General features: G+C 41.2%; 2 protein-coding genes across 5 annotated transcripts; one reads left to right on the top strand and one right to left on the bottom strand.

The window, feature by feature from the left end:
- Window positions 1-2,744: 2,744 nt before the first annotated feature.
- YPEL5 (yippee like 5) lies at window positions 2,745-18,836 on the bottom strand. 4 transcript variants are annotated; one of them, XM_049652359.1, is made up of 4 exons: window positions 18,750-18,832; window positions 15,801-16,005; window positions 6,180-6,344; window positions 2,745-4,658 (listed from the first exon to the last, which is right to left on the bottom strand). In XM_049652359.1, the coding sequence occupies exons 3-4, from the start codon at window positions 6,318-6,320 to the stop codon at window positions 4,434-4,436; spliced, it is 366 nt and encodes a 121-aa protein (XP_049508316.1). In that variant the 5' UTR covers window positions 6,321-6,344; window positions 15,801-16,005; window positions 18,750-18,832; the 3' UTR covers window positions 2,745-4,433. The 4 variants fall into 4 exon arrangements, with proteins under 4 accessions (XP_049508316.1, XP_049508315.1, XP_049508314.1 ...); XM_049652358.1 differs by lacking the exon at window positions 18,750-18,832 and adding an exon at window positions 17,291-17,653; XM_049652357.1 differs by lacking the exon at window positions 15,801-16,005 and having other exon boundaries at window positions 18,750-18,836.
- On the top strand, window positions 16,802-25,087 carry LOC125937796 (translation initiation factor IF-2-like). The gene is made up of 3 exons (XM_049652721.1): window positions 16,802-16,810; window positions 17,680-19,766; window positions 24,714-25,087. The coding sequence occupies exons 1-2, from the start codon at window positions 16,802-16,804 to the stop codon at window positions 18,805-18,807; spliced, it is 1,137 nt and encodes a 378-aa protein (XP_049508678.1). The 3' UTR covers window positions 18,808-19,766; window positions 24,714-25,087.
- The last annotated feature ends 1,675 nt before the right edge of the window (window positions 25,088-26,762 follow it).

Consider the following 26,762-nt stretch of genomic DNA (forward strand, 5'->3'; position numbering starts at 1 on the left):
TGGCTCAGTCAGTTAAGTGTCTGACTCTTGATTTCTGCGCAGGTCAGGATCTCATGGTTCATGAAATTGAGCCCTGCATCTGACTGTGCTGACAGCGTGGAGCCTGCTTGGGATTCTCTCTCTCCCTCTCCCTGCCCCTCCCCTGCTGGCACTCTGTCTCTGTAAAAGAGCTTAAGTCACATACTTCCCGAAGTCACATAGCTAGTAAATCATACTCAACACTGAGTCTTTAAAGTTTAGTGATCTTTTAGAAACTTTTTCCCAGGAGACTCTTCCTCTCCTTAAAAGTTATTATCTGTTGGATTATTCATTTTAAGGATCACTGTTTTTAAGCAGGTGGCGATCTTATTAATCCTTTTTTCTCTCCTTCCTACTTCTCTATGGGCCTCTTGTGAGAAACACCTGTTTGTACCAGGTGGTAACCATAACCATACATTATAGTAGCCCCTCCCCACCCCCTTATCAGCAGGGAATACACCTAAGACTCCAGTCAATGCCTGACACTGAGACAGTACCGAACCCTACACATAGTATGTTTTTTCCTATATGTACAAAAGATAAAATTTAATTTATAAATTAGGCACAGTAGATTAACAATAAAGTAGGACAATTTTAACAATATACTGTAATAAGTTATGCAAATGTGGTTTCTCTCAAAATATATTGTACCTTTCCTCTTGTGATGATGTGAGAGGATAAAGTGCCAACATGATGAAAGTGAGCTGCATGACAAGGGCATTGTGATGGGAGTCACACTGTCAGAAGGATCATCTGCTTCCTGACCACAGCTGACCACAGGCAGTGATTGATTGCTCAGAAAGTGAGACCACAGATAATGGGAGACTACTATATCTTGAGTTTGAATAACCCTTTGAATAGTGATTATCATGTATTCACAGACAGGTTATGTTTGCAGTAGGGTAAAAACTCTGGGTTTCTTGGCTCCCCCTCAGAGACCAATCCAGCATCGGGAAAGGGAATGGGGGCATAATTCAGTTTAACAATCCTCCCAGGTGGTCAGATTACAGATGACGTCACAAGCCTAAATATGTAGAGTGTTGTCCAGGGTCACAAAATCCTTAATGGTGCTTTGGAACCTGTGTTTTACATACATAGTATAATATACAAGCTTCAATTTGTTAAGTCCCACTATTTTAAAACAAAGAAGCCATACAATTCACTCAACTTTAGATGGGTATCCATCCTAATTTTTCCTTTTAGTTCTGCTTTATTTCTATAGTAATTTTCGTATCAGTGCAAAGTGCTAGCCTTTAACAGTTTTTCAGTTTAATCTTGCTCTACTCCCAATTCACACCTTCCCTAGAAGGTTTTATATGGCTCCTGGTGGGAAGCTGGTGTTAAAACAGGCATGCAATAGTGGGTATCTATTTAAACTGAGATATTTTTATAACCAGTGTGGAAATGAACCATCATAAACATGTCTTTGAATATTTTACAACTGGTAGTTTCCCAATCCTGCCGGATCAAGATTACCTGTGGACTGATTTCAGCCTGGGCTGGGGCCACCTCTGTATTGAAACATCCCATGTGACTTTTACGAATAGGTAAATTTAGAAAACAGACATGGTACTACTATTTTTCTCCTCCAGTGCCAAAGTAGCCACTCACAAGGGAAACATAAATCATTACAATAATCACTAACAAATGCTTAACCTCAGAAATATTCACTTTAGGTTCTCTTTAAATAAAAGCACTCACGTGGCTTAAAATCAAAATAACTCATAGCCACTGTCACTTAAAATTAAGAGGAAGGGTTCTGGGGGCACCTGGGTGGCTCGGTCGGTTAAACGTCCAACTTCAGCTCAGGTCACGATCTTGCAGTTTGAGAGTTTGAGCCCCACGTCGGGCTGTGTTAACAGCTTGGAGCCCAGAGCCTGCTTCAAATTCTGTGTCTCTCTCTGCTCTTCCCCTACTCACATTGTCTCTTTCTCAAAAATAAACATTAAAAATTTAAAAAAAAAAGGATTCTGAAGTCTTCAAATATTAAAGCTTACTCTGTCCATCCCTCAGTGACCCACTGATTATGTGATATACTCCCCTGTATTTGGTCAACCTCCTCATCCCAAAGCAAAATCCTTCCCATTAGTGCTTTCCCATCTCCAGTGAACAGTGTGTTTGCTTTTCCATAAACAATCCAATTCAACTGGATCTTCCACGTTGCTTTTTTATTTTTGCAAAGATTTTAAGAGGAAGACAGAAGACCTTGTTGTTCATTGTGGTACCTGCCAGTCGCTTAAGTTAATGTAGTGATGGGTCATTTTATTTGTTCATATACACTATAGTTCATCAGTGCCTGAGACCAAGTCATCTCACAGAAGTTAGTGCTGGTAAATTCAGTATCTCCTGGTGGAGATTAGGTAAAGTTGAACCAGAACGTCACTTTATCACTGCTAATTGAAGAAAGCCACAGCTACTCAAAGGTATGACATATGTGTTCACGTTAAAACTAAGACAAGATGAGGAGTGCCAGGGTGGCTCAGTCTGTGAAGCATCCGACTTTGGCTCAGGTCATGATCTCGCAGTTTGTGAATCTGAGCCCTGCATCGGGCTCTGTGCTGACAGCTCAGAGCCTGGAGCCTGCTTCTGATTCTGTGTCTCCCTCTCTCTCCCTCTGCCCCTCCCCCAACTCAAGCTCTGTCTCTCTCAAAAATAAAAAGTTTTTTTTTTAAAACTAAGACGATTACTAGAGAAGGCTCAGTGGAAAATAAGTAATGTTGCACCAATGCAAGACAAAATATACTTTATTGTGACAGCAAATGCTCATAGTGCTGCAGATAAGGCAGGCTAGCGGGGATGTGCGTGTAATCCAAGGCCAGTATGGAAATGGATGGGAATGAAAGCTGGTTCTTAAAGCTTGAAGATTTATTCCACGGTGAAGGAAAGATCATTTGTGTCCACTTCTCTCAAATGCAGTATTATACACCTACTTCATCAGAGACCTATGCCTCTAACCAAAAGCCCGAAGGCAAAAAAGAGAAACTTAATCTTAACTGTACTCAGAAGTCACTTCTAATACCAATGACAGAAAGATTTTGTTAATTGAGGCAAATATCCTTTCTAGACAAAGACCTAGAGATTGAGCACGCAAACATCCATTCACACATTTTAAATAATTAGCCAATTTTAATGTTATTTATTCCACCAGAAACAAATACTAGAATATCTAGAAATAGTTTGGATAAAGAAACATTTATATTTTAATACTTCATAATGTTGTAAATTTGGGGCTAAAATAACACCCTGAGTCACATTTGATCCCTTTCTGCTTGAAAGGACCAAGTACAGTTTAAATTTCAATAGTTGAACTTCTGAGGGTAGATCTGAGAAAATAATGCTAATGACAGATCTAGTGCTTTGATGAAACTATTAGGTTCTACAGACTTGTCAAAATCAACACAAAACTGAGGACAGGCTGAAAACACTTTGCAAAGCAGTAATTTTAGATAGGCTCCTTCATTTCTCCCCTTCTTTTAAAACAGATGCAGATGAAATGCTTTCTGCACGGATGCACAGACATTCCGTTCAACTCTTTTCTTAACGCAGTACTAGGAGTTTAAACAGTATGCTTTAAACAAAGTAATCTCTACACACTCAATTTAGCTTAAGAGATGAAAAGAAACACTACCAGGAAAATTACTTATCAAATACTCTGCTCTTTTAAAAGGTGTTTTTAAAAGCAACACAGGACCAAAAACATCCAACTATCACTTTATTTATATTACTATGCTTAAGTTACATGGAAAAGACAACCAAGCAGTTCTGCCCCATTTCAGGAAAAGTTTCCAATCAACACCAATTACGTGGTGACAAATAACTAGGACTGGTGACATCTTTGGGTCAAGACTGACAAGGAAGGATGGGCTCTGGTGCTACGGTTCATCTCCAAGAATATGGCACAATGGCCAGCACAAGCCATACTAACACTGAACCTTTAGCGCTGGTCACAAATTCGGATCTCTTCCCTGAAGCTAGCAAATCAAGTGAAATAACTGGGTTTAAAAAAAATTTTTTTTAAATGAAGCCCAAATAAGTTTAAAAACCATGCTCTTGACACATTTTTCCTTTCAAAATTTACATACAACACACTTTTTCACTCTAATAGCCCAGATTTTTTTCCTCACATAGCCCATCACGTAGCTGCAGATAGACTATTCTGCCTCAAGATGTAAACACAGGGGAAAAAAAATTAACAGCATCTGCATAATATTCTCTCTACACACTGCTGCTGGATGGAAAATTGAAAATTAAAAAAAAAAAAAAAAGAAAGAAAGAAAGGTTCCATCTTAGATTCTCACAACCTCTTGTTCCGCAGTTCATGAATCCGACCCTGATGCTAAGGTGACAGTGTATGTAAGTAGATTTTTGTTTTCAGTGAAGGAGACCTGGGAAGAGATGGAGTTAGCTCTTTTTCTTCAAGAGTTATCGGATGGTACATGCTCCTCAAAGCCCTCGCTCTCTCGCACTAGAGCGCGCTCCAGGATCACACGGCCTTCCTTATAGCGCTGGCTGTCTTCAGTGGCAAACTCATAGATCCATCCCAGTTTGCTATTGCAGTTCTTGCAGCTCACGTCTCGAACCATGTGGCGGCCAGTGAGCATGACCCGGTCTTGAACTTCACTGTACTGCAGGTTAACTACCTAAGAAACAGGGGAACACAAAATTGCAGAGCCATGTGAGTTGCTGGCCCAAAAAGCACACACTATTGTGGTTGATGCAATGACAGCAACTTGAGAAAAGCAAACAGCAGTTGTTACTTTAGTCAAACCTACCATACCCTTCCCAAGGGCTATTTTTAGAAGCTGCTGGGAAAGGCAAATATCTGGAAATTGCACTGGACATCTAATGCAATCTTGAATTACTATACTATATACTAGTCCTAACCACATTATTCATATACACTAGTTACATTTCTGTGTTGCAGCGAAGAGTCCTCAACTTGGAGTTGTAAAATGTTGGTTGGGATCTAGCTGTCATCATTCACCATTCAACAAGGAGTTCAAATAAGGCTACCAATGTAAAAGAACCTAGTATGCAACTTGTATTCCATAAAAAAGGTTTGCCAAATCTGTTTCTGGAAATACATTTTATACACAAACCGAAAAAGACACACTAAGCCAACTATAGATCATACATGGCAATACACAGTTTTTAAGTGGATTCAAATAATCTGTGAAGAATTTCCAACGATTCTGACCATCCGAAAGTCCTCTACACTTTACTCTTCTGTAAATGGCCAGATAGTAAATATTTCTGGCTTTGAAGGCTATATGATCTTTGTTCTAACTATTTAGCTCTGCTGTTGTAGCACAAAAGCAGCCACAGGCAATACATAAATGAATGACTATGGCTGTGTTTCATTATTTACAAAAACAGGCAGCTGGCCTGCCATAGTGTACCAACTCCTGCTCCATCCCTAAAGAAAGATCAAGGGGTATACACTATCAATTCTTTGAGAGAAAAGCTTATTTCTAAGTGGAACAGAGGGGTGTCCACAGGGGAAGTTTAGTTGACCTTTTAAGAGCAGTACCTTAGACTAGTTCTGTCTCTTAGCCTAAAAGATTTGGAAATTCAACTCTGCTAGTACACATTAGAGATTTCCAGGAGACAGAATCGGCTCAACCAATTTTAAAGCCAGCCAGAAATTAGAGAAGTGGGCAGACTAGTCATTAATTAGTAAATCGGTAAACGCTCTTCCCCTTGGCATGCCATAAGCCACAACATAATCAGAAGGATGACTGGTGAGCATAAATTAGAGCAAGGGAAGTTGGTTAGATGATCTTCATTCAGTTGCACTGTCAAGCTATGAAAGCTTAATGCAGCTATCCCCACATAAGGACAAATCAGTAACATGGGTGTAGTGGCATTTCTATGTTCTTCCACAGTCCATGAAGTCACTACTAAATTCTTACACTGAATGTTTTCTAAAGCAATGGAGACTACCCTTCTTATTGTAACAGTCTTCACACTTTCATGGTAAAAAACTCACATTCTAGTAATCCCTTCCTAAGGTCCCAAAGGTAAGCTAGTGGGCACTCATTTGAACATGCAGATTATAGCTCTCATTTCTGGTATCTCCAAACTCTGAGAGGTATTCTAGTACTGCTGTCAAATACATTCACTGAACCCACTTAGGAAATGGAACTGGTCTTCCCACCAACCTTGTTAAAAAGAAATGCTCTGCCAGTGGCGCCTGTGAACCGAGTAGAGATGAGTTCTGAGCGGTTGGTCAGGATTGTATCGCAGTTTGCACAAGAAAACAGACGGGTACCACCAATGTGATCAAGGAAAATTCTGCCCATTTTTATAGCTGAAGTTCTAAAAACCTAGGAGCAAATGGAAAAGCACAAGAAAGCATTATGATTAAAAAAAAAAAAACTGCTGGTATCTACTTGGTGGGAGTCATTTATACATACATATATATGAGAACCATTTATTCATACATACATAAATTATATATATAAATAAAATATCTACTTTGTAGTAGGACTCCTTTGCAGCACTCATTATGGGAAATACTTGACTCTGTACTAAAGGATCCAAGGTTCATTCACTGAACAAATAAACAGGCAAACCAAGCTAAGAACCGTTTAGAAACAGTGAGCCAAGGAAGCAAACATGTTTAGGCGAGGCCAGAACAAGATCACTTCTCTCTTGGTTGGTATGAAAAGCACAGGAAAAAGTGGAGTATCAAAAACTGAATAATGAGAAGCACAGGCAGAGATGTCAGAAAGGCTTAGGCTAAGTGTTAAGTGTACATTCTGAGTATGTATAATTTGAGGAAAGACTTGTGGGGCATGAGTGGGATGATTCCAAGAGTAGAAAAAGGGGTGATCAGAAAACGAGAAGAGGGGAGTCTTGGCCCAGAGCATGGGGTGGCTCTGGTCATCAGGTACCTCTACAACCATGGAGGGGTGATGGCATTAACATTAGGTTGGAGTCTGTGGAGCACTAGGTGCTTATTTCAAAATTGTCACAATAACTCTGTGAGGTTATCACCCCCACTTCATAACTTATCCAAGGTTATTAAGTGATCAAAGGTTACACAGCTTTCAATTACAGAAAACCATGACTGGAGTGCAGTTCACCCAACCTAAAGCCAAAATTCTTCCACTGCCCTGGCATATGGCTAGGAAAACAAGAACAGAGAAGAAGAGAAAGAGAAGCCATTATTACATAACTTATGTTTAAGAAATCACACTGATTCAATTTATCACAGAAGTGCTGAAACATTGGGGGGATGGGGGGGAAGCTTTGAATCCAAATTCCAAAACAAGAATAATCACACTTCAGGATTTCAAAAGTTAGAGAGTGAATATATGCAACTCCTTCAATTTACAGCAATTAATCCCCTTAAATGCTATTTTTTAAAGATCTAGATATAGTCAAGAATACACAACAGCTCTCATTAAAAAAAGAACTTATTCCCAGTGTGGCTTTCAGCTCCTGTGTTTTAAATATTTGTATTACATATATTTTAAATGGCATGCAGAGTTGCTATAGCTGCCACTATGAAAAATAATCTACAATTTATGTTTGTAGTAAGAATCCACTGTCATTTTAAATTTGGGGAAATTTCATTACAAATTAAAAATTCCATTCCTTCTTACATCTGTGAACTTCTTCCTTAGTTATTAGGTGGTCCTAAGGTCATTATCACAAAGATCATTATGACTTCCATTAAATATTTTGATATGAAAGTTTAAGAAGAATGAAAAACAAATGGTAAATACAATTAAAATCTGTGGCTAGTGAAAGGAAAACCACTTCACTTTAAGCAAACATGCCAATGAATAAACCCTGGGTGAAAATGACACCACTTAAGAAATGGTATTTAACTTTTTGATTACATTTTTGCAAAATGACAACAGAAGGTAAAACTATCGTTTCAGCCTTTAAAATGATAGCTTTCCCTTTTCCAAAGACTTAAGAACACAGTATTTGTTACATAAAGGTCAGAGGTTGCAAATTTGAGGCCTGCAGGCCAAACTCGTTTGGTGGCATAGGGGACACAGCAATGAACAAGACAGGCAACCCTTTCCTTACAAAACATATGTCCACTGTGGACATGTTTAATGTGGCCCACACAGTTTATTAATAAAAAACAGCTGGGTCACCATTTAAGACTTGAGAGATTTCTAACCATAGAGCCTGTATTTTTTTTTTTTTTTTTAAAACAATGGGGAGATTTGGCACATGGGGCACCTGTTCTCATAAGGCAACAATGACTAGAGTTGAGTGGTAGCTGCAACTCCCCTGAGGTCATTCTGTCTGCTCAATCACCACTCTGCATCACATAATTACTTCCCCTGTAAGACATCGGAGTGTATGACTCTTCACATAACCACAGCATGCAACGGCTTGGGAGCAGGTGATCTGGGTCATGTTTCTTAATACCAGTCATCTACAGAAAGTAATCAACAGCAAGGTTTCCTGTCCTACGTCTTAAGACACAGTGCTGGGATTCTGTATTTCTCTGAAAACCAGTATTTGTGCAGTTCACCCCCCTGCTTGGGCTTCTGGGACTCACTACTTTAAGGCCAATTTTTCTCCAAACTTTTAAATATAATATTCATAGTATAACTTATTTCAACCATAATACAGAAGTATCTAGATGTTTTTGAATTGGCCATGGCAGACACAATGCTGTTGTGGAAAATGTACTGGGCTTCAAAACAAACTCTGCCTATACCCTACATCATTCTATCTTTGATTCAAAATTACAATATAGCTTGACTATTTGCTACTGGCCTTTTATCCTAAATGGGGTAAAGAGATTTAATATGCTTTCTCTTCCCTGCTTCAAATTCAGTCTATTTTTTACTTTTACCCAAGTATTTTTACTGGATTCAATTATATGATTCATTACCAAAACCCAAAATATCTGTGCAGAGTCACTATTTCTAGTTGTGGTTTCCATTTATAGAGTACTATATATGTACACAAAACTGTAAAATGTAGTTCTTATTTGCCAAAAAAGCTAAGTTGGAATGACATGGAATCTAGCAAAAACCAGCAAAACATCATTTTCTGTCAAAAGTCTTTAGGAAGTAGAAAAACCTGTGCAGGGTGGGGTCATCAGGTTCTAGGTGTTAAACCTTAGCTTTGCAGGGCTAGGAACAACCTACTACTGACTCACACTATCCAAATTCTCAAGAGGCTGGTATCAATCACAACGCCACTTTATTATTTAAGGAGGAAGGTCATTAAAAAGCTAAGACGTAACACCTGAGTCAGGCTTCTTGGGATCTGGGGAATATATTAAACTCTGCCTTACACCTAGTAATTACTTAGTGTCTACACTGCATGGGACACTGCACTTGGTACTTTACATACCACATTTAATCTTGACTTTTCTTAACTAGGAATTTGTCACCCTCCTAGGTAGAGGAAGAAATAAAGTCCTGACACTGGCCAAGCTGGGGCCTGAATGAAACCTTGCCCCAGTTCTTTTGACTCTTTATTCTCTAGTGACCACTGGGCTGCCAGATTCAGATTTACCATGTACCCTTCCTGCCTCCATGCTGATCCCTCCTAGATTTCCTTTCTTGGTTGGTGGCCAATTCAAATGACACACTCTCCTAAATGAGAAACCCTGGCAACCTCTTAGAAAAATTGCAAAACCAACAGTACTTCCTAAATCACTTTTGGAGGTCTTTCCTCCTTCCCCATCAATGTCTTAATTCAAATTCTCATCCCTTCTAAATAAACCTCTTGTGGCTAGGGACTGTGTTATTATCAAATGCAACACACATTCACGGGTGTCACTATACTTGTGCTAAACTTAATAGCACTACAAAAATAAGGTCAAAGGCATGTGCTTTAGCCATCTCTAAGAGCTCAAATAGACTACTCCTTCACAAACTTTGAAACTTTTTGTCTGACAGAATATAGCTAATTCTTTTAAGAACAACCCCCCCAGATTTTTAAAGGAATAAATTACACACCATAAAATCTAGCCACTGTAAGTTTACAACCAAATGATTTTTAGTAAATTTATAAAGTTATGCCACCACTGCATATCACCACAAACCAGCGTTAGAATATTTCTATCACCTCCCCCAAATTCCCACAAGCCCCTCTTCAATCACAGGCAATCACTGATCCATTTTCTGGTTTTATGTTCAAAATATTTCCCAGATATGCTAAGTCCCTTGCTTAAACTTAGAAGAGTCCCCAAAACCCTTCAGCCACATATTTAAAAAAAAACCTTAAAACTGAGCTTTCATAGATGACTAACAATTTCTGTGTCAACTGTAGGGACACCTTATCGTATCTTAACTAGTAAAATGCACGCTTTGGTCTCTGTCAGTGTTGAAGTTCAAGTTTATAACCAAAACTAAGGTCAAATGCATCACAGCTAAAGCTTTAAGATGTGTTCTTTCTTTTTAACATTTCAAGCAAAACACAATTTTAATAAGTACTATTCCCCCAGATAATTTAATAAATAAGGTCTCTTTGGTACTCCTTTTCTTAGTTCCAGGTTATTAAAATCCTTAAAAGCTTGAAAGAACTACCAAACGTGGTTGTTTATTGGTAGGCTATTATCAGTTTAACTGAAGTTACTGGAAACTTGAGAAGCCAAGTTGAAAATACAAGTGAAATTCATAGATGATCTATACATCACATTTAGTAACTGTTTCAATTTCCTTCCCCTTGAAAATTTAGCTACTTAGAATTTCCATTTTCTATTTTAATAGGAGACCCTAGTGAAGCAATCACATTTTTAGAAACTATACCTTTTTAACAGAATTTTAAAAAATTTACACGATTTACAGAACTTGTAAGAGAAAAAAAGAAACGTCTTTTTCTCTTTGAAAAATCCATGAAAGACATCTCCAGGAATGGATTACAAGTGACTCTTGAACAAAATGGGGGAGAGGGGGATGGTTAGGGATGCCAACCCCCGCCCCCACCTTGCACAGTTGAAAATCTGCAAATAACCACAGACTCCCCCCAAAACTTAATAGCCTATTGTTGACCAGAAGCCTACGGACAACATAAACATAACATAAACCACAGCCAATAACATAAGCATCAAATAACACCTTTTCTATATTAGATGTATTACATACTGTATTCTTACAATAGAGAACATTAAGAAAACTATGAAAAAATACATCGACAGTATTTATTGAAAAAAATGGATGTATAAGCAGACTCATCAGTTTAAACTTGTGTTGCTCAAGGTCAACTATGTTAAAAATTAGACAATATGGGGGTGCCTGGGTGGCTCAGTTGCTTAAGTGCCCTACTCTGGATTTTGGCTCAGGTCACGACCTCACAGCTCCAAGCACAGAGCCTGCCTGGGATTCTCTCTCTCTCCCCGCTGCCCACACATACTCTAAAATAAATAAACTTAACGTGTTAGACAATATAGACTATGTAATTTCCTAGTTTGAGGCCAAGTCAATAAAATATCTTCCTAAAAATGGCTATTTTTAGGTCAGATTTAAGTTTTGTTTTTAGCAGTTTTAGGTTCACAGCAAAATAAGGCAAGATTTTTGTCTTTCAGAAATGTGTGAAAGGCAGGTTTTGTATGGATAGAAGTTTTCAGCCCCTTTGGAGAAGTACCAAGGAGTGCAACTGCTGGATTGTATGGTAGGTTTAGTTTTGTAAGAAACCACTGTGTCTTCCATTTTATATTCCTACCAGCAAGGAATCAAAGTTCCTATTGCTCTACACATCCTTGCCAGCATTTGGTATTGTCAGGGTTCAGGGTTTTGACCATTTTAATAGGTGTGTATTGGTATCTCGTTGTTTTAATTTGCATTTCCCTAATGACATATGACATGGAGCAGCTTTTCATATGCTATTTGCCATTTTTCAATCAGGTTGTTTTCTTTTTGTTCAGTTTTTAACAGTTCTTGGTATGTTTTGGAGAAATCCTTTATCAGAAGTCTTTGGCAAATATTTGCTCCCAATCTGTGGCTTATCCTCTTACTCTCTTGACATCTTTTGCACAGAAGTTTTTAATTTTAATGAGTTCCAGGTAATCAATTATTTCTTTCATGGATCATGCCTTTGGTGTTGTATTTAAAAAGTCACTGCCATATGCAATACCATCTAGATTTTCTCCTATGTTATCTTCTATGAGTTTTATAGTTTTGCCTTTTACATTTAGGTTTGTGACTGATTTTGAGTTAATTTTTGTGAATGCGTGTACAGTCTGGGTCTAGATTTTTTTTTTTTGCATGTGGAGGTCCGGTTGTTTTAGCACCATTTATTGAAAATACTATCTTTGCTCTGCTGTATTGCCTTTGCTGCTGTGTCAAATATCAGCTGACGATCTTTACGTGGATCTATTTCTGGGCTCTCTATTCTTTCCCACTGATCTATTTGTCCATTCTTTGGTCAATACCATACTGTCTTGATTACTGTAGCTTCATATTAAGTCTTAAAGTCAAGTAGTGTCAGTGTTCTGACTTTATTCTTTTCCTTCAATATTGTCTTGGCTAGTCTTTTGCCTCCTTATAGAAACTTTAGAATGCATTTGTTGATACTCACAAAGGAACTTGTTGGGATTGGGATTGCACTGACTCTAAAGTTGGGAAGAACTGGTATCTTGACAACATGGAGTCTCTCCATTTATTTCATTCTTTATTTCATTCATCAGAGTTTTGTATTTTCCCTCATACAGATCTTGTCACATTTTGTTAGATTTATACCTAAGTATTTATTTTGGGGTACTAAATACCATTGTTCTTAATTTCAAATTCCACTTGTTCACAGCACATTTCTATACATACATATATATAAATCAGTAACAAATATGGTGTCCTGTTGGTTAGTCTGGCTCATTGCTACATACTTTCCTTAAAAACAGGGGTCAGGCCCTCAGCTGCAGCAACTTCCTACTCGACACATCTCTGAAGGCAAGGGAAATAAATGCAAAAATGAACTACTGGGACCTCATCAAGATAAAAAGCTTCTGTACCGCAAAGGAAACCATCAACAAAACTAAAAGGCAACGGAATGGGAGAAGATATTTGCAAATGACTTATCAGAAAGGGTTAGTACCCAAAATCTATAAAGAATTTACCAAACTTAACACCCAAAAAAACCAAATAAGCCAGTGAAGAAATGGGCAGAAGACATGAACAGACACTTCCAAAGAAGACATCCGGATGACCAACAGACACATGAGAAGATGCTCAACATCACTCATCATCAGGGAAATACAAATCAAAACCATACTGAGATACCACCTCACACAGGTCAGAGTGGCCAAAATCAACAACTCAGGAAACAGATGTTGGCAAGGATGTGGAGAAACGGGAGCCCTCTTGGCACTGTTGGTGGGAATGCAAACTGGTGTAGCTGCTCTGGAAGACAGTATGGAGGTTCCTCAAAAAATTAAAAAGAGAGCTACCCTATGACCCAACAATAGCACTACTAGGAATTATCCAAAGGATACAGGAGTGGTGATTCATAGGGACACATGTACCCCAATGTTTATAGCAACACTTTCAACAACAGCCAAGTCATGGAAAGAGCCCAAATGTCCACCAACTGATGAATGGATAAAGAACATGTGGTATGTGTGTATATATGTGTGTATACACACACACACACACACACACACACACACTGGAATACTACTTGGCAATGAGACAGAATGAAATTCTGCCATTTGCAAAAATGTGGATGGAACTGGAGGGTATTATGCTAAGTGAAATAAGTCAGTCAGAGAAAGACAGATACCCTATCATTTAACTCATATGTGTACCTTGAGAAACTTAACAGAAGACCATGGGGAAAGAAGGGGAAAAAATAGTTTCAAACAGAGTGGGAGGGATGCAAACCCATACGAGACTCTTACATACAGAGAACTGAGGGTTGATGGGGGGGTGGGGAGAGGGGAAAATGGGTGATGGGCATCGAGGAGAGCACTTGTCAGGATGAGCACTGGGTGTTGTATATAAGAGATGAATCACAGGAATCTACCCCCAAAACCAAGAGCACACTGTATACAACGTATGTCAGCTAACTTGACAATAAATTATACTAAAAAAATAGTAACAAAATATAAAACGTAAAAGAAAACAAAACAAAACAAACAAAAAAAAAACCCCAACCAAACAAACAAAAAACAGGGGTCAGGCAACTAAGGCCAGTGGGCAAAATTCAGCTCACCACTTGTTTTTATACCACCCACAAACTAAGGATGGTTTTCACATTTTAAATGGTAAGAAAAAAACAGAAAAATAATCAAAAGATTATTTTGTGACACATGAGAACTATGAAACATTCAAACTTTAATGTCCATAAATAAAGTTTTATTGGGACATAATCACGCACATTTGCTTATACTTGACAGCTGTCTCACCCGAACAGCAGAATTTGAACAGTTATGGCTGAAACCTTATGGCTTGTAAAATTCACAATATTCACTATCTGGCCCCTGACAGAAGGTGTGCTGACCACTGTTAAAAACTCCTTCAGATGGCGAACAGGGTTTTTCACTTAGAAAGCAGATAGTCTTTTTTAATTAAAAAAAAAAAAAAAAAAAGTAAACTTAGTTGCCACTCAGGGTTAAGGATCAACAGGAATACCAGACAAGATCAATTTTATCCTGCTCCCCTTTTCTTCAGATTTCTCTAGCTAAAATCTTTAACTTTCTATAATCAGATTAGCTCTAAAAAGATTACAAAAATAAATAATATATTCCTAGCTGCTGCCTTCCATTTCCAGGATTTAAATAACGTGGCCCAGATATTTGAATTCTGGAGTCAGACAGCCTGGGTTCACATCTCAGCTCTGCCCCTTGTAAGCTGTGTAAACTTTGGATAAGGTATCTTCTGCTTCTTCAGCTGTGAAACGGAGACAGCATTACCCATCTCTCAGTTGTGACAATTAAATGGAGAGAATACATTAAGAGAACAGTGCCTGGCACATCATAAATGTTAAACAAAGGTAAATGCAGTAAAACTAGCCCACCCCAACTTCCCCTTCCTATTAAAGAGGAGAAATCAAAACACAGACTATGAAACAAACAACTGGCTTCATCTCCTGTTCATCACTGCAAAGCTAAGTGATGAGGTGACAGAAATTAAAAGCAGAAAGAAAGTTAGAAACCTTGTGAAGCATCTCAAATTCTCAGTGTCACAGTTCCAGGTCTTAAAATAGGTACACGCCCTCCCTGTGGTTAGTAATCCAGTTAGGATCCAACCCTGGCAGGCAGAATTCAGCAAAGAAAGCATTTTACTGTCCAACCCTAAAAACTCCAGAAAGAATAGTAAGCATTGATAAGTCTCTAAGGATCCACTGATGGGAAAACCCCCCATTCACAGATAAGATTCTTCCTCAGTAGAGAGATTAGTTTCTTAGGGCATTTCCACAGACCACAGACCACACAATACTGGGACTCCACCTACTGCTGGGCCAGTAAGAGGGGCTTTTCCAATGCCAGAAGGTGGTTGGCAAATACAAGGTACAAAGACTCTCTCCAGCAGGGAATGGTGTAGGAGCCCAGTACAGAAAGGGCTGAAGAAATCTGCCCTTTTAGAGGAGACTGTGTTTTGCAATAGTTCTGGTAAAATGAAAACATGCTGGAGCATGTTTATCTACTTTTCAGTCTCTCCCGTCTCCAAAACAAAGGAGCAAAATCTAAAGACTTTAAATAGTTGATTACTATAGTTAACATTTAATGCTGTTATCTCATCAACTATTTTCATACTGATTTGTGATGGAATTCTACTTAAAAACTACAAGGGAGAAAATACGTTAAATTCATAATGTATCATAAAATCAATTTACCAATTTTTGTACAAAATATTTACCAAGCCAAGGTTTCAGGGACAAAAGCAAGCTGTGTTTTCCTCTTGTTAATTCTCTTGCGATACCCGATCAGTTTTCTTTACTGTGTCGAATGATGTTCTAGTGGTGGAATCAGCTCTTCAACTGACAGTAACTTCACTATTTTGGTTCCCGTCCTTCAAATAATGCCTTTGTTGTTGTTGAATGTTTTCCAGGTTTACTATATTTCTATAATACATATTTAGTCATCACTAGAAAATAGGAGTAGTCATGTAACTCAGTGAGTCAGCTAAACAATCTGAGTTGGTAATCTCCCCAAAACACCCACTGGCAAGACAAATTCAAGATCTCTCCTTTGTTGTGATGCAATACCGTGAGTCAAAAAAGCCTCTTATTGGATAGACTAGAGTATAAATTAACTGTCTGGTTTCCTAATTCAGGTGTCAAGTAGCAAGTTCATGTCATAGCTAAGGTTCAGTTCCTACATTACCCAGCCATTACTACACAGGATTACCAGAGAAACAGATGATTTCTACAGCCATTCAGGCTCTATAAAACCTAAAGTGATATTCTTGGTGCAAATATACTTAGGACTATGTTCATATCTCATGAATATATTTAGAACTAACTTTCACATCTCGTGAACATATTTAGGACTGTTAGGCCTGTATTGGAGGGTACTGTCTAATTTAACATCTTTTTAGACTTATTTTGGTTTTATTTCCCTTCACTTTTTAATGGTTTCTAAACCTTTTTCTCTCTCCTACTACCTAAGTAGAACAAAAGGCAAGTAAGTCTAGGGAAAAGTCCTTGATAATCCAGAGACTATGTTTAGAAACCACATGTATGTTACCAACCTTACTTTTCTAAAAATCCAATTTCATTAGCTCCCCTGTACAGAATTAAATGGTTTACTTGAGCACATTTTATCATCTCCCTCTCTCATAGAGAAGATGGTTGTTAGAGATAAACTTCAAAAACAAGTCAACCAGTAGGCCTGCATTGGGCACTGAGCTGGGAGAGTATGATAAAGGTAGACATCAGTCTTTCCCAGGAAGTACATTCTACCTGGTGTTCCAGTACCTACCCAGAAAGATAATGGGAGATGGAAAATTCACTGTGTGCCAAATTCCACCAGCTCCACCTTCTCACTATTTGTAAATGGTCCAGGCCTGTTTTTCCTTCTAGGCCTGGATGTCCCCCAAAGACTCCCGTTTTCCAGGTCGGGGCAATACCGGTCCAGTTCAAAATGCTTCCTACTTGACTCTTACCCATTTTTTTCACTGCCCCCGTTTTTCAACTTCTATAACACTTATTTCGTATTTGACTAACGTTTAAGTTTACATGGTTACTCAATTTCATTTGTTCATGACTTTTTACTAAGTTACAGGCTTCTAGAGAAAAGACCATGAGTTCTTGGTAATTTCCATCTTATCTAATACAGTACATATATGCCATAAACTTTCAGGAAGAGAATACACCTAGACACTTCACATCTGGCACAAATATTTACCCAGGAAACACTTCATGTATTTTGGTTCAGCTGTGTGCGAATTTGGCTGCAACACTGTATGCGCGGCTACGCAAAGTGAGCTAATATCCTATTACCCCCCCCCCCTCCGCCCCCAGTTACTTCACCAGCAAGGCTAATTTTCCAAAAACACAAGGTTAGCTAGCCTGAGGTTACTTCAGGTTTTCCATCTGTCAGAGAGACCTGGAATAAAAATCCTCAGATTACCAACAAGGCCCTGTAAACAGAAAAAGTTTAAAAATAAATGAGCTGTACACCTTCCCAGCCTCTCCCTTGAAGGGGGGGATTAATAAGAGTCAGGATTAAACAGATCTTTGTAGCAGTTCCGTTTTCCAACTCCCGCTGTTCATAATACTCATTGTCTTACCTAGCTGCCTAAAATAAAAGAGCTGCGAGAGCACGCCCACCCCCCAGCCGGCGGCGGGGGCGGAGGAGGGAACCGGGAGGAAGGGCGCGGCCCCCTCCGCCGGCAGCCTGCGACCGCGCGACCCGCCAGCCGCCTGCGGCCCCAGCTGGCCCCAGCTGATTGTGGGCACGTGACGCCGCGGGCCAATCGGGAGGGGCCGACCAAGCGAGGCGGCCTCCTCCCGCACCACAAACACGGGCCGGAAACAGCTGAGCGGGCGGCGGCGCGGGGTCCCGGGCGGCCCGCCGCAGCCCGGGACGCCCGACGGCTGCCCAACAGTCCCACCCCGCCCTCCGCCAGCCCGGCGGGGCCACACGCTCGTTCCTGGGGCCAGCCAGCGAGCTGCAGGGCAGGGTGGCCGGCAGTCACCCGGGGGGGCAGACACAAAGCCAACGAGGCCCCCCCGCCCGTGCCTAGTGCCGGGCAGCCGGGACAGCGGCCCTTTTTAAAGACGACCCCCGCCCGTCGCCCAGCAGAGCTCGGACTTCACTTCGACGCCGGGGGCGCGGCGAGGCTGCAGAAGACCAGGCCTCCCGACGACCGCGGCGGCGCGGAACCCCGGCGCGCCCCCGACACTGCGGCGGGGACGCGGCCCGTGGGGGCGGGGCAGCCGGGGCGGGGGAGGTTGCCGGCCAAACTGCCCGCGGAAGGGCCTCCCAGGCTGCGCCGCGGATACTGGCCGGGCGAGAGACTGCGGCAGGAGGGCGCGGGCGCCGAGCGGAGGGGTCGCGGCTGTTGCGGGCGCGCCGGTCGCCCCGGCTGCGCGGCGGGGGCGGGCCGACGGCGGCCGCCGCGCCTGGGCCTCACAAAGAGGAAACAGCCCAGCCCGTCTACCCGCAGCCCCGGCGCCGGGACCCGCCCAGAGGGGTCGAAGGCGGCCGCGCTGGGACCCCAGAGGGAGCGCGGCGAGAAAGAGGCACTTCCTGCCAGGGTCCCCCGCCCCGGGCCGATTCCCGAGTGCTTCGAAGCCGTCGACCTGGAGGGCTCCTCAGCCTCCACCGGGCTCCGAGCCCGGCCCCCGCCAACCGCACTCACCCCGAGCGGCTGTGAGATCCGCGGCCGCCGGCGGTTCTTCGCTCCTCAACTGGGATGAAGCCCCTCGGCCACCCGAGTCTCCAGGTTTAGTCAGGCCCTGGCCTTGGCCCCGCCTCTCCCTGGTTGGGCCTCAGCGTCAATCACTCGGTGTAGCTCCGCCCCTCGGACAGTGGGCTCTCCCAGTTGGCCCAGAATGCCCTTCATTTCTAGGCCCCGCCCTCATTCCCGGCACCCTGCCCCTTCCGCTGGGCCCCGCCCCTTTTCTGGCTCACCCTCCCCCACTCCCTCTCCCCTCCGCGGCGCTGCCCACCCCTCCCAGAAGCCGCAGATCCTGAGCCAGCTCCCGCAGCTCGCCCCGCCCCTGACTCTACTCCTCGTACTCGTGCAGCCAATCAAAGAGGCTAACTCTGCCCCTTCTCGGGAAGAGGCCAATGTGAAGAGACTTAGGATCCACCTCCTTCCCAGCTGAGAGCACACAACACAGCATCCACGTGAGTCAGCTTCTTAAAGGAGAAGGCTCAGCTTTCTAATTGCGGCAGCTGTAGGACATCGCGCGTCATCGGCGTCACCAGGTGGTAGCTAAGGCCTAGCTTTTTGAGGCCCAGTAATGACAAATGAAAACAACAGGCTGTTTTTCTAGGCAAAGGAGGTACCTAGATAGTTAAAACGTACCGTGTAATTAATTTCCTTGAGACTGCTTACTCTAGTCACTCCTTATAGAGCGCCACCATTTACTTACAAACCCCGAACCCTTTGAATCCTAGCATATAGGAAATCCTGAAGAACATCTATGGAAAACGGCATTTTTCAAGTGTGCTCGACTTAATTTACAACTCTCTGAGTTTTCTGTTGGTAGTGGAAGTGATTTTCAAGAAGATGAGAAAATTCAGAATCTTTTACATGGAGATTGTCTGCCTATGAAAGTCTGAGGTTTGTTGAAAAGGGTTGCTGTTCCTATAACCATCATGAACACTTGAGATAGAAGGCTTTGCGTCTCATTTCATTAGCATTTCCCAGGTAATTACATTATGATCTTTGCCTGATTTTCAGGATGAAGTATAAATATTTGATGATGCCTATTTCTCAGACAAAAAATAAAGGCTAACATTTGAGGTTAATCTGCAAGGTGTTTAAAGTCATCAGGGGCGCCTGGGTGGCTCAGTTGGTTGGGCGTCTGACTTTGTTCAGGTCATGATCTCACAGTCTGTGAGTTCGAGGCCGGCGTCCGGCTCTGTGCTGACAGCTCGGAGCCTGGAGCTTGCTTCAGATTCTGTGTCTCCCTCTCTCTGCTCATCACCTGCTCACACTCTCTCTCTGTCTCTCAAAAATAAATAAACATTAAAAAAAAGCCATCTTTAGTGAGTAAGAGGTTTTGAAGCAAATACTAGCAATTTGACTTCTCATCAACCTCAAAAAAACCACAGGTATTTTCATGCAGTTCAGATAAAAACCTGATCATCAAAGGAAAACAAGCAGATAGGAAGTTTTTTTCTTTTAAGTTTTATTTATTTATTTTGAGAGAGACAGAGACAGTACAAGTGGGGAAGGAGCAGAGAGAGAAGGAGAGAGAGAATCCCAAGCAGGTTCTGCACTGCTAGCACTGAGCCATGAAACTGTGAGACCATGACCTGAGCCGAAACCAAGGGGGTCCAATGGTTAACCAACTAAGCCACCAGGTGCCCAGAGATAAGGAAGTTTTAAACATTTTTAAGTTTTTTTCTCATTGTTTTATTTTTACTTTAATTACAAAGTAACACATGTTCATTGTAGGAAGGTCATACAGCCTCATTTCCTAACAGAAACCTGTGTTCTCTGCTTACAGTTTCATGTACATCCTATTCTTCCTGAAAAAAATGTATATGAAAGCATATTGCACCTCTTACTCCGTGCATCTAAAAGCCAATGCAACTTTTATCTACAAATTTACTTTTGTCTATATCCACAGTTTTCTGTGGTATGACTTCACCATCTTTTATTAAGCATTTTTTTTTCCTACAGACATTCCTCAATCTTTTTCTATTAAATGTAGTGCTGTAAGGAACATGTGTGTTCACTGATAACCTGTTTGTCAGGTATTTCTGAATATAATCATTTGAAATGGACATATAGTGTCTAAACCCACAGGAATGAGTTGTTCTTAAAAGTGAGCACTTTTGAGTGCCAGGTAAAACAGTAGGGAAGACTATTTATTTAACAAATACATAGTGCTAACTGTTCTAGGTTCTCTCACATTAACGCAGTGAATTTTCATGAAAACTCTGAGTTCAATACTGTTATCCCCATTTTACAGATGAGTCGACTGAAGCACAGTGATTAACAAATGTGTCCAAGGTCGCCTGGTGGATATAAATTACAAATATTAAGCACAGCATTTAAAAGCTTGGAAGGGAATGATGAAAATCATATTTTAGAAAGATTAAATGATAGTCATATGCAGAGTTAAAGCCCAAATGTGAGGTAAGGAGGGCAGGTAGGAAAGGAACAGAAGTTGCAGGTTTGACTTTAACAGAAATGGCTGCACTGGACTGATTGATTGTTTATAGGTGGACTAAGAATTTTCCCAGATAAGCCAGAGATTTTCTAGGTGACTGATGGCCTCCTGTTGCCGGGTATAGGGCTGTTGGGAAGGTCAGTTTGGGGTGGAAGACGATGGATCCCCCTGATGGTGGCACACCCATTAGAAATAAAGAATATACAGTTGAAGATAATATAACAAATATGGAAGAGAAATGAAAAAAGGTAAGAGATTTTTAAAGATGGTCTTGTTGGGCTTTTGGTTACAGTTGTGTTACACCTTTTAATTTAATTAAATTTGTTTTTTTTAACGTTTATTTATTTTTTAAGACAGAGAGAGACAGAGCATGAACGGGAGAGGGTCGGAGAGAGGGAGACACAGAATCTGAAACAGGCTCCAGGCTCTGAGATGTCAGCACAGAGCCCGATGCAGGGCTCGAACTCACGGACCGCGAGATCATGACCTGAGCCGAAGTCGGACGCTTAACTGACTGAGCCACCCAGGCGTCCCCCTTTTAGTTTAATTAAATTTGGGACAAATTGGGGCGCCTGGGTGGCGCAGTCGGTTAAGCGTCCGACTTCAGCCAGGTCACGATCTCGCGGTCCGTGAGTTCGAGCCCCACGTCAGGCTCTGGGCTGATGGCTCGGAGCCTGGAGCCTGTTTCCGATTCTGTGTCTCCCTCTCTCTCTGCCCCTCCCCCATTCATGCTCTGTCTCTCTCTGTCCCAAAAATAAATAAAAGACGTTGAAAAAAAAATTAAAAAAAAAAATTGGGGACAAATTAGTACTTTATAATACTGAGACTTTCCCACTAAGAACATGGTTTGTTTATCCATTCTTTTATGTCTGTATAATTTCATGGTACAGCTACCATCCGTTTGGTTGTTCATATATCTTCTTAGGGCTCTATTTAGGTATTATATATTTTCTGAGGATATTATGGGCTGAATTATGCCTCCCCATTCATATGTTGAAGTCCTAACCCCCAGGTATCTCAGAATGTGACTGTATTTTGAAATCCAGCCTTTAAAGAGGTGATTGAGTTAAAATGAGGTTGTTAGAGTAGGCCCTAAAACAATCTGACCGGTGTTTTTATAAAAGGAGATTAGGGATGTGAGCGCAATCTGGCTGTGACATTTGTCACCCCTTTGATCACCATGGTTGATTTGGCTGATCTGGCTGGCTAGGGAGGTGTCCCCTTCCTCCCTCACCACTGCATGTGCCTGTGTCCCTCTCTGAAGCTGCATACTTGATGGAAGAAGACGACCTTCCCTGTTAGAGAAGGACCATTCTTCAGTCAAGGGGAGACAAGTAGCTGCACTCCTCTGCTAGAACCTCCAAACAAGTTCTCCAGGTCCATTCGTAGGAGAATGTGGGGCAGTCAAGCTTCCACAACTCCAGACACCTCCAAATGAATTACAGCTTGTGGACGTTTGCCTTTCTTAAAAAAGACAGAGATTACTACATAAAAAGGGATACCAGGGATGTGTGTACATATAGAAAAGACCATGTGAGGACACAGAGAGAAGGCTACCTGCAAGCCACAGAATAAGGCCTCAGCAGAAACCAACCCTGCTGACACCTTGACTTTGGACTTCCAGGCTCCAGAAGGGTGAGAGATAAATTTCTGTTGTTCAGGCTACCCAGTCTGTGGTATTTTGTTGCATCAGCTGTAGGAAACTTAACAGAGGGGTTGCTGTGAATGGAACTTCTATTATATATTATAACTCTTCTTGGTTATTTATTTTGTAGGAAAAATAATGATTTTGTAGTTTATTTTCCCAAATATTCTAGATTAGTCTGTCTTCAAATGATCATAATTTTGTCTACTTCTTTCCAATCATTTGCCTTTTATTTGTTTAAGTTTCTTTGAGCACATGTGTGAATATTTTGGTCAAAACTTCCTTTGGGGTACCTGGTGGCTCAGTTGGTTAAGAATCTGACTTTTGGTTTCAGCTCAGGTCATGATCTTGTGGTTGGGGAGTTCAGGCCCGTGCTGGGCTCTGTGCTGACAGAGCCCTCGCCCTTTCTCTCCCTCTTTCTCTCTCTCTCTTTCACACACACACACAGTAAATAAATAAACTTAAAAAAAAATCTTTTATTGCTCGTTTGTAAGTTTCCTTTTTTAAAAATAAAAAATGGGTGTGAAAATTTATCAAATACCTTCTTAGTGTCTATTAAGATAATCATGTTTTTCTCTTAGCCTATTTCATTATATGATATATTACAGTAACCCATCTCTAACATTAAACCAGCTTTGCATTTTGGGATAAAAACTTTTTTATCACTTGATATGTGCTAACTCTGACATTGTTCCAATACATAAAATCAGAAACATGAGCATATCAACAAACACCAACATACTCTGTGCATTATTCTGGTTGCTGACTATGCTTTCTGGCGGAAACTCTCTGATATGCCCCAAATAGGTAGTTCAGTATCACAGCTACAAACCTGGGGTCTGACTTTCAGAATGCCCTTCTGTTGGTGCTTCCATGGACCTCTCCTTTGCTCTGATTTTCCTTCTCTTGGTTTGAAGAACTCTTACACTGAAGCTGGGCCCTTGGAGATAAGACCACCTTTCAAGTGCAGGCTTCATGCCCAGCTCTAAGTCTCTCTGCCTCCTCACACTTCCCAAGACCTTGTAAATCTCTTTGCTGGAGAAACCCTGAAACACTTGGACCTCCACCCACCTCTGTTACTCTCTGCAGAAAATCATGCAGACAATTTAGAGTCAGATTAAGACTGCTGGAGATGAGCTACCTCAAAGTTTCTCAATCTCAATATTTCCTCCTCTGTTTTCTATTTTCTTGGCACTTTCTCCAGTTAGAAGAAAGACAATCTCAAAAAAAAAAAAAAAAAAGGAGGAGGAAGAGGAGGAGGAAGAGGAGGAGAAAGACCATCTTTTTTCCTTTCCAAAGCCTGATGGACACCTATACCTGGAGAACAATTCTCGATCTTGAAACTCAGGCAATCTTTAAGAGAATCCACATCTTGTCTTAATAGTACAAACAACACATATTTCCTTTTTTCTTTTCTTTAAGTTTATTTTTATTTATTTTTGTTTGAGAGAGATAGAGCATGGGCGAGGGAGGGGCAGAGAGAGGGAAAGAGAGAATCCCAAGTAGGCTCTGTGTTGTCAGTGTAGAGGCTCAAACCCACGACTGTGAGATCATGACCTGAGCTGAAATCAAGAATCGGATGCTTTACTGACTGGGCCACCCAGGTGCCCACAACACGTATTTCCTTAGGCGTAGGGTTGTCACTCCCCTCTTGTGCCTGTTAATAGACCACAATCCCCCTGGCTCCTTCAACCGCTGCAAGTACTTACCATCTCTCTCTTGTTGGGACCCTACATACAAGTAATTTGCCCTCACATCCAACACCTAGGTTTAGCCCCAAGTAACCTCTTAAAATAACTTGTCTATCATTTCCCTTGTTTTATATTAGCATCACCTTCATTCCTCCCACCCCCATCCTGTTGCCTGGAATGTGGATGCCGCCTGGACCACAGGACCAGGACTTTGCCCTAAGGATGGAGGAGCAGACGGCTGGAAGGAACGTGGACCCCAAACACTGCATAGAGTAGAGCTGCCATACTAGCCTGGGACTGCATGATTTGGGTTTTGTTTTGTTTTGTTTTATTTTGTTTTGTTTTGGTGAGGGGAGGGGAGGGACACTGCATGTTTTTTACTTTAACCTGAATTTATGAGAACTTTGGGTAATTTAAACAGACCAGCTCCTTTAGGCAGAAACATATATGTAAGTGCAGTCACAACTTGGTAGTTAAAATATCAATGTTAATTAAAATATTAATAACTTTCTCTTGAGTTGCAGCCCTGCCACTTTACTAAAAGCTGTCTCAAAAGTCATTGTTCATAAAATTCAGCTACATCTTTTTGGACTGCACAGATTCTATGTGGTATTTGAAATCATCAACCAAACATTCAGTCTTCCAACTTTTTATTCTCCTGGCTTTGGCAGTAGAGTAGTTACTTGTGGTAGACGGAATGATGGCTGCCCCCCTCCCCACCCTACCATCCTCCACAATGGCTATGTCCTCACCTCCAGAACCGGTGAATGTGTTACATGACAAAAGGAATTTTGCTGGTGGGTTAGTTTAAGGATCCTTAAATGGGGAGATTATTCTGGACCATCCAGGTGAAGCAATGTCATCACAGGGTCTTCATAAAAGAGAGGTAGGATGGCCAATAAGCATATGAAGATGTTCAATGTCACTAACCATTAGAGAAATGCAAAGCAAAGCCATAGTGAGAAATCACTTCATACCCTTCAGGATCATTACCATCAAACAAAACAAAACAAAACAAAGATGTTGGCAAGTACTTGGACAAATTGGAGCCCTGTACATTGCTGGCAGAAATGTAAACTGGTACAGCTGCTATGGTAAACAGTATGGCAGGTCCTAAAATGTTAAAAATAGAATTACTGTATGATACAACAATTCCACCTCTCGGTATATACCCCAAAAGAATGGAAAGCAGGGTCTCAAAGACATACTTGTTCACCCACGTTCATAGCAGCATTATCCACAATAGTGCAATACAATGACTTATAAGAAATATGTATGTGGTCATTCGGCCTGCTGGTGTCCAAGAATTGCTTGGTGTTGTGTGTGTGGGTGGGTGGGGGGGGGAAGTTAGGTCTGGGAGCCTAAAAAATAGCCAAGAGCTAGAAGCACCTGAGTGGACTTCAGTGGTTGAATGGATAAATGAAACATGGTACATATACAAAATAGAATATTATTGAGCCTTGAAAAGAAATTCTGACATATGCTATGACATGATCTTTCAAGACATTATGCTAAATAAAATAAACCAGATACGAAAGGACAAGGATTGTATAATTCCCGTTATACACAAAGTCTAGAGTAGTCCCAATTCATGGAAACACAAAGTAGAATTCTGCTCCCCAGGGGTTAGGGGGAGGAATTGTTGTTTAATGGGTATAGGGTGTAAATATGCTTACTAATACCAGGCTGTACCCTCAAAAATGGTTAAGATGATCAACTTTATGTTTTGTGCATTTTACCACAATTAACAAGTAAACTAGGTTTTCTAACAAAAATAACAGTAATAACAAACTGCAAAAGGGAGGTAGAAGAGTCAGTCAGAGAACATGAGGGATGCTAGAAGTAGAGGTTGGAGCAAGCAGAACCTCGAACCAGGAAAAGGCAAGGAAATGGATCCTCCCTAGAGCCTCCACAGGGAACACAGCTCTGACGACACCTGGATTTCAGCCTTGGGAGACTCATTTTGAATTTGTGACCTCCAGAACTGTAAGTTAATAAATTTGTATTGTTTTAAGCCACTGGGTCCATGATGATTTGTTACAGCAGCCAAGGAAAGTTAATAACATCCCCCGATTTTCCTAAAGCCATATTTTATATTGAGTTTTCTTACTAATGACCTGGTGCTGTTTATAATCAGGATTAATTTTGTTACCGCACATAACTATATTCTTTCTAACGTATGTTAT

This window comes from Panthera uncia, assembly GCF_023721935.1.
Source record: "Panthera uncia isolate 11264 chromosome A3 unlocalized genomic scaffold, Puncia_PCG_1.0 HiC_scaffold_12, whole genome shotgun sequence".
Taxonomy (NCBI): Eukaryota; Metazoa; Chordata; class Mammalia; order Carnivora; family Felidae; genus Panthera; species Panthera uncia.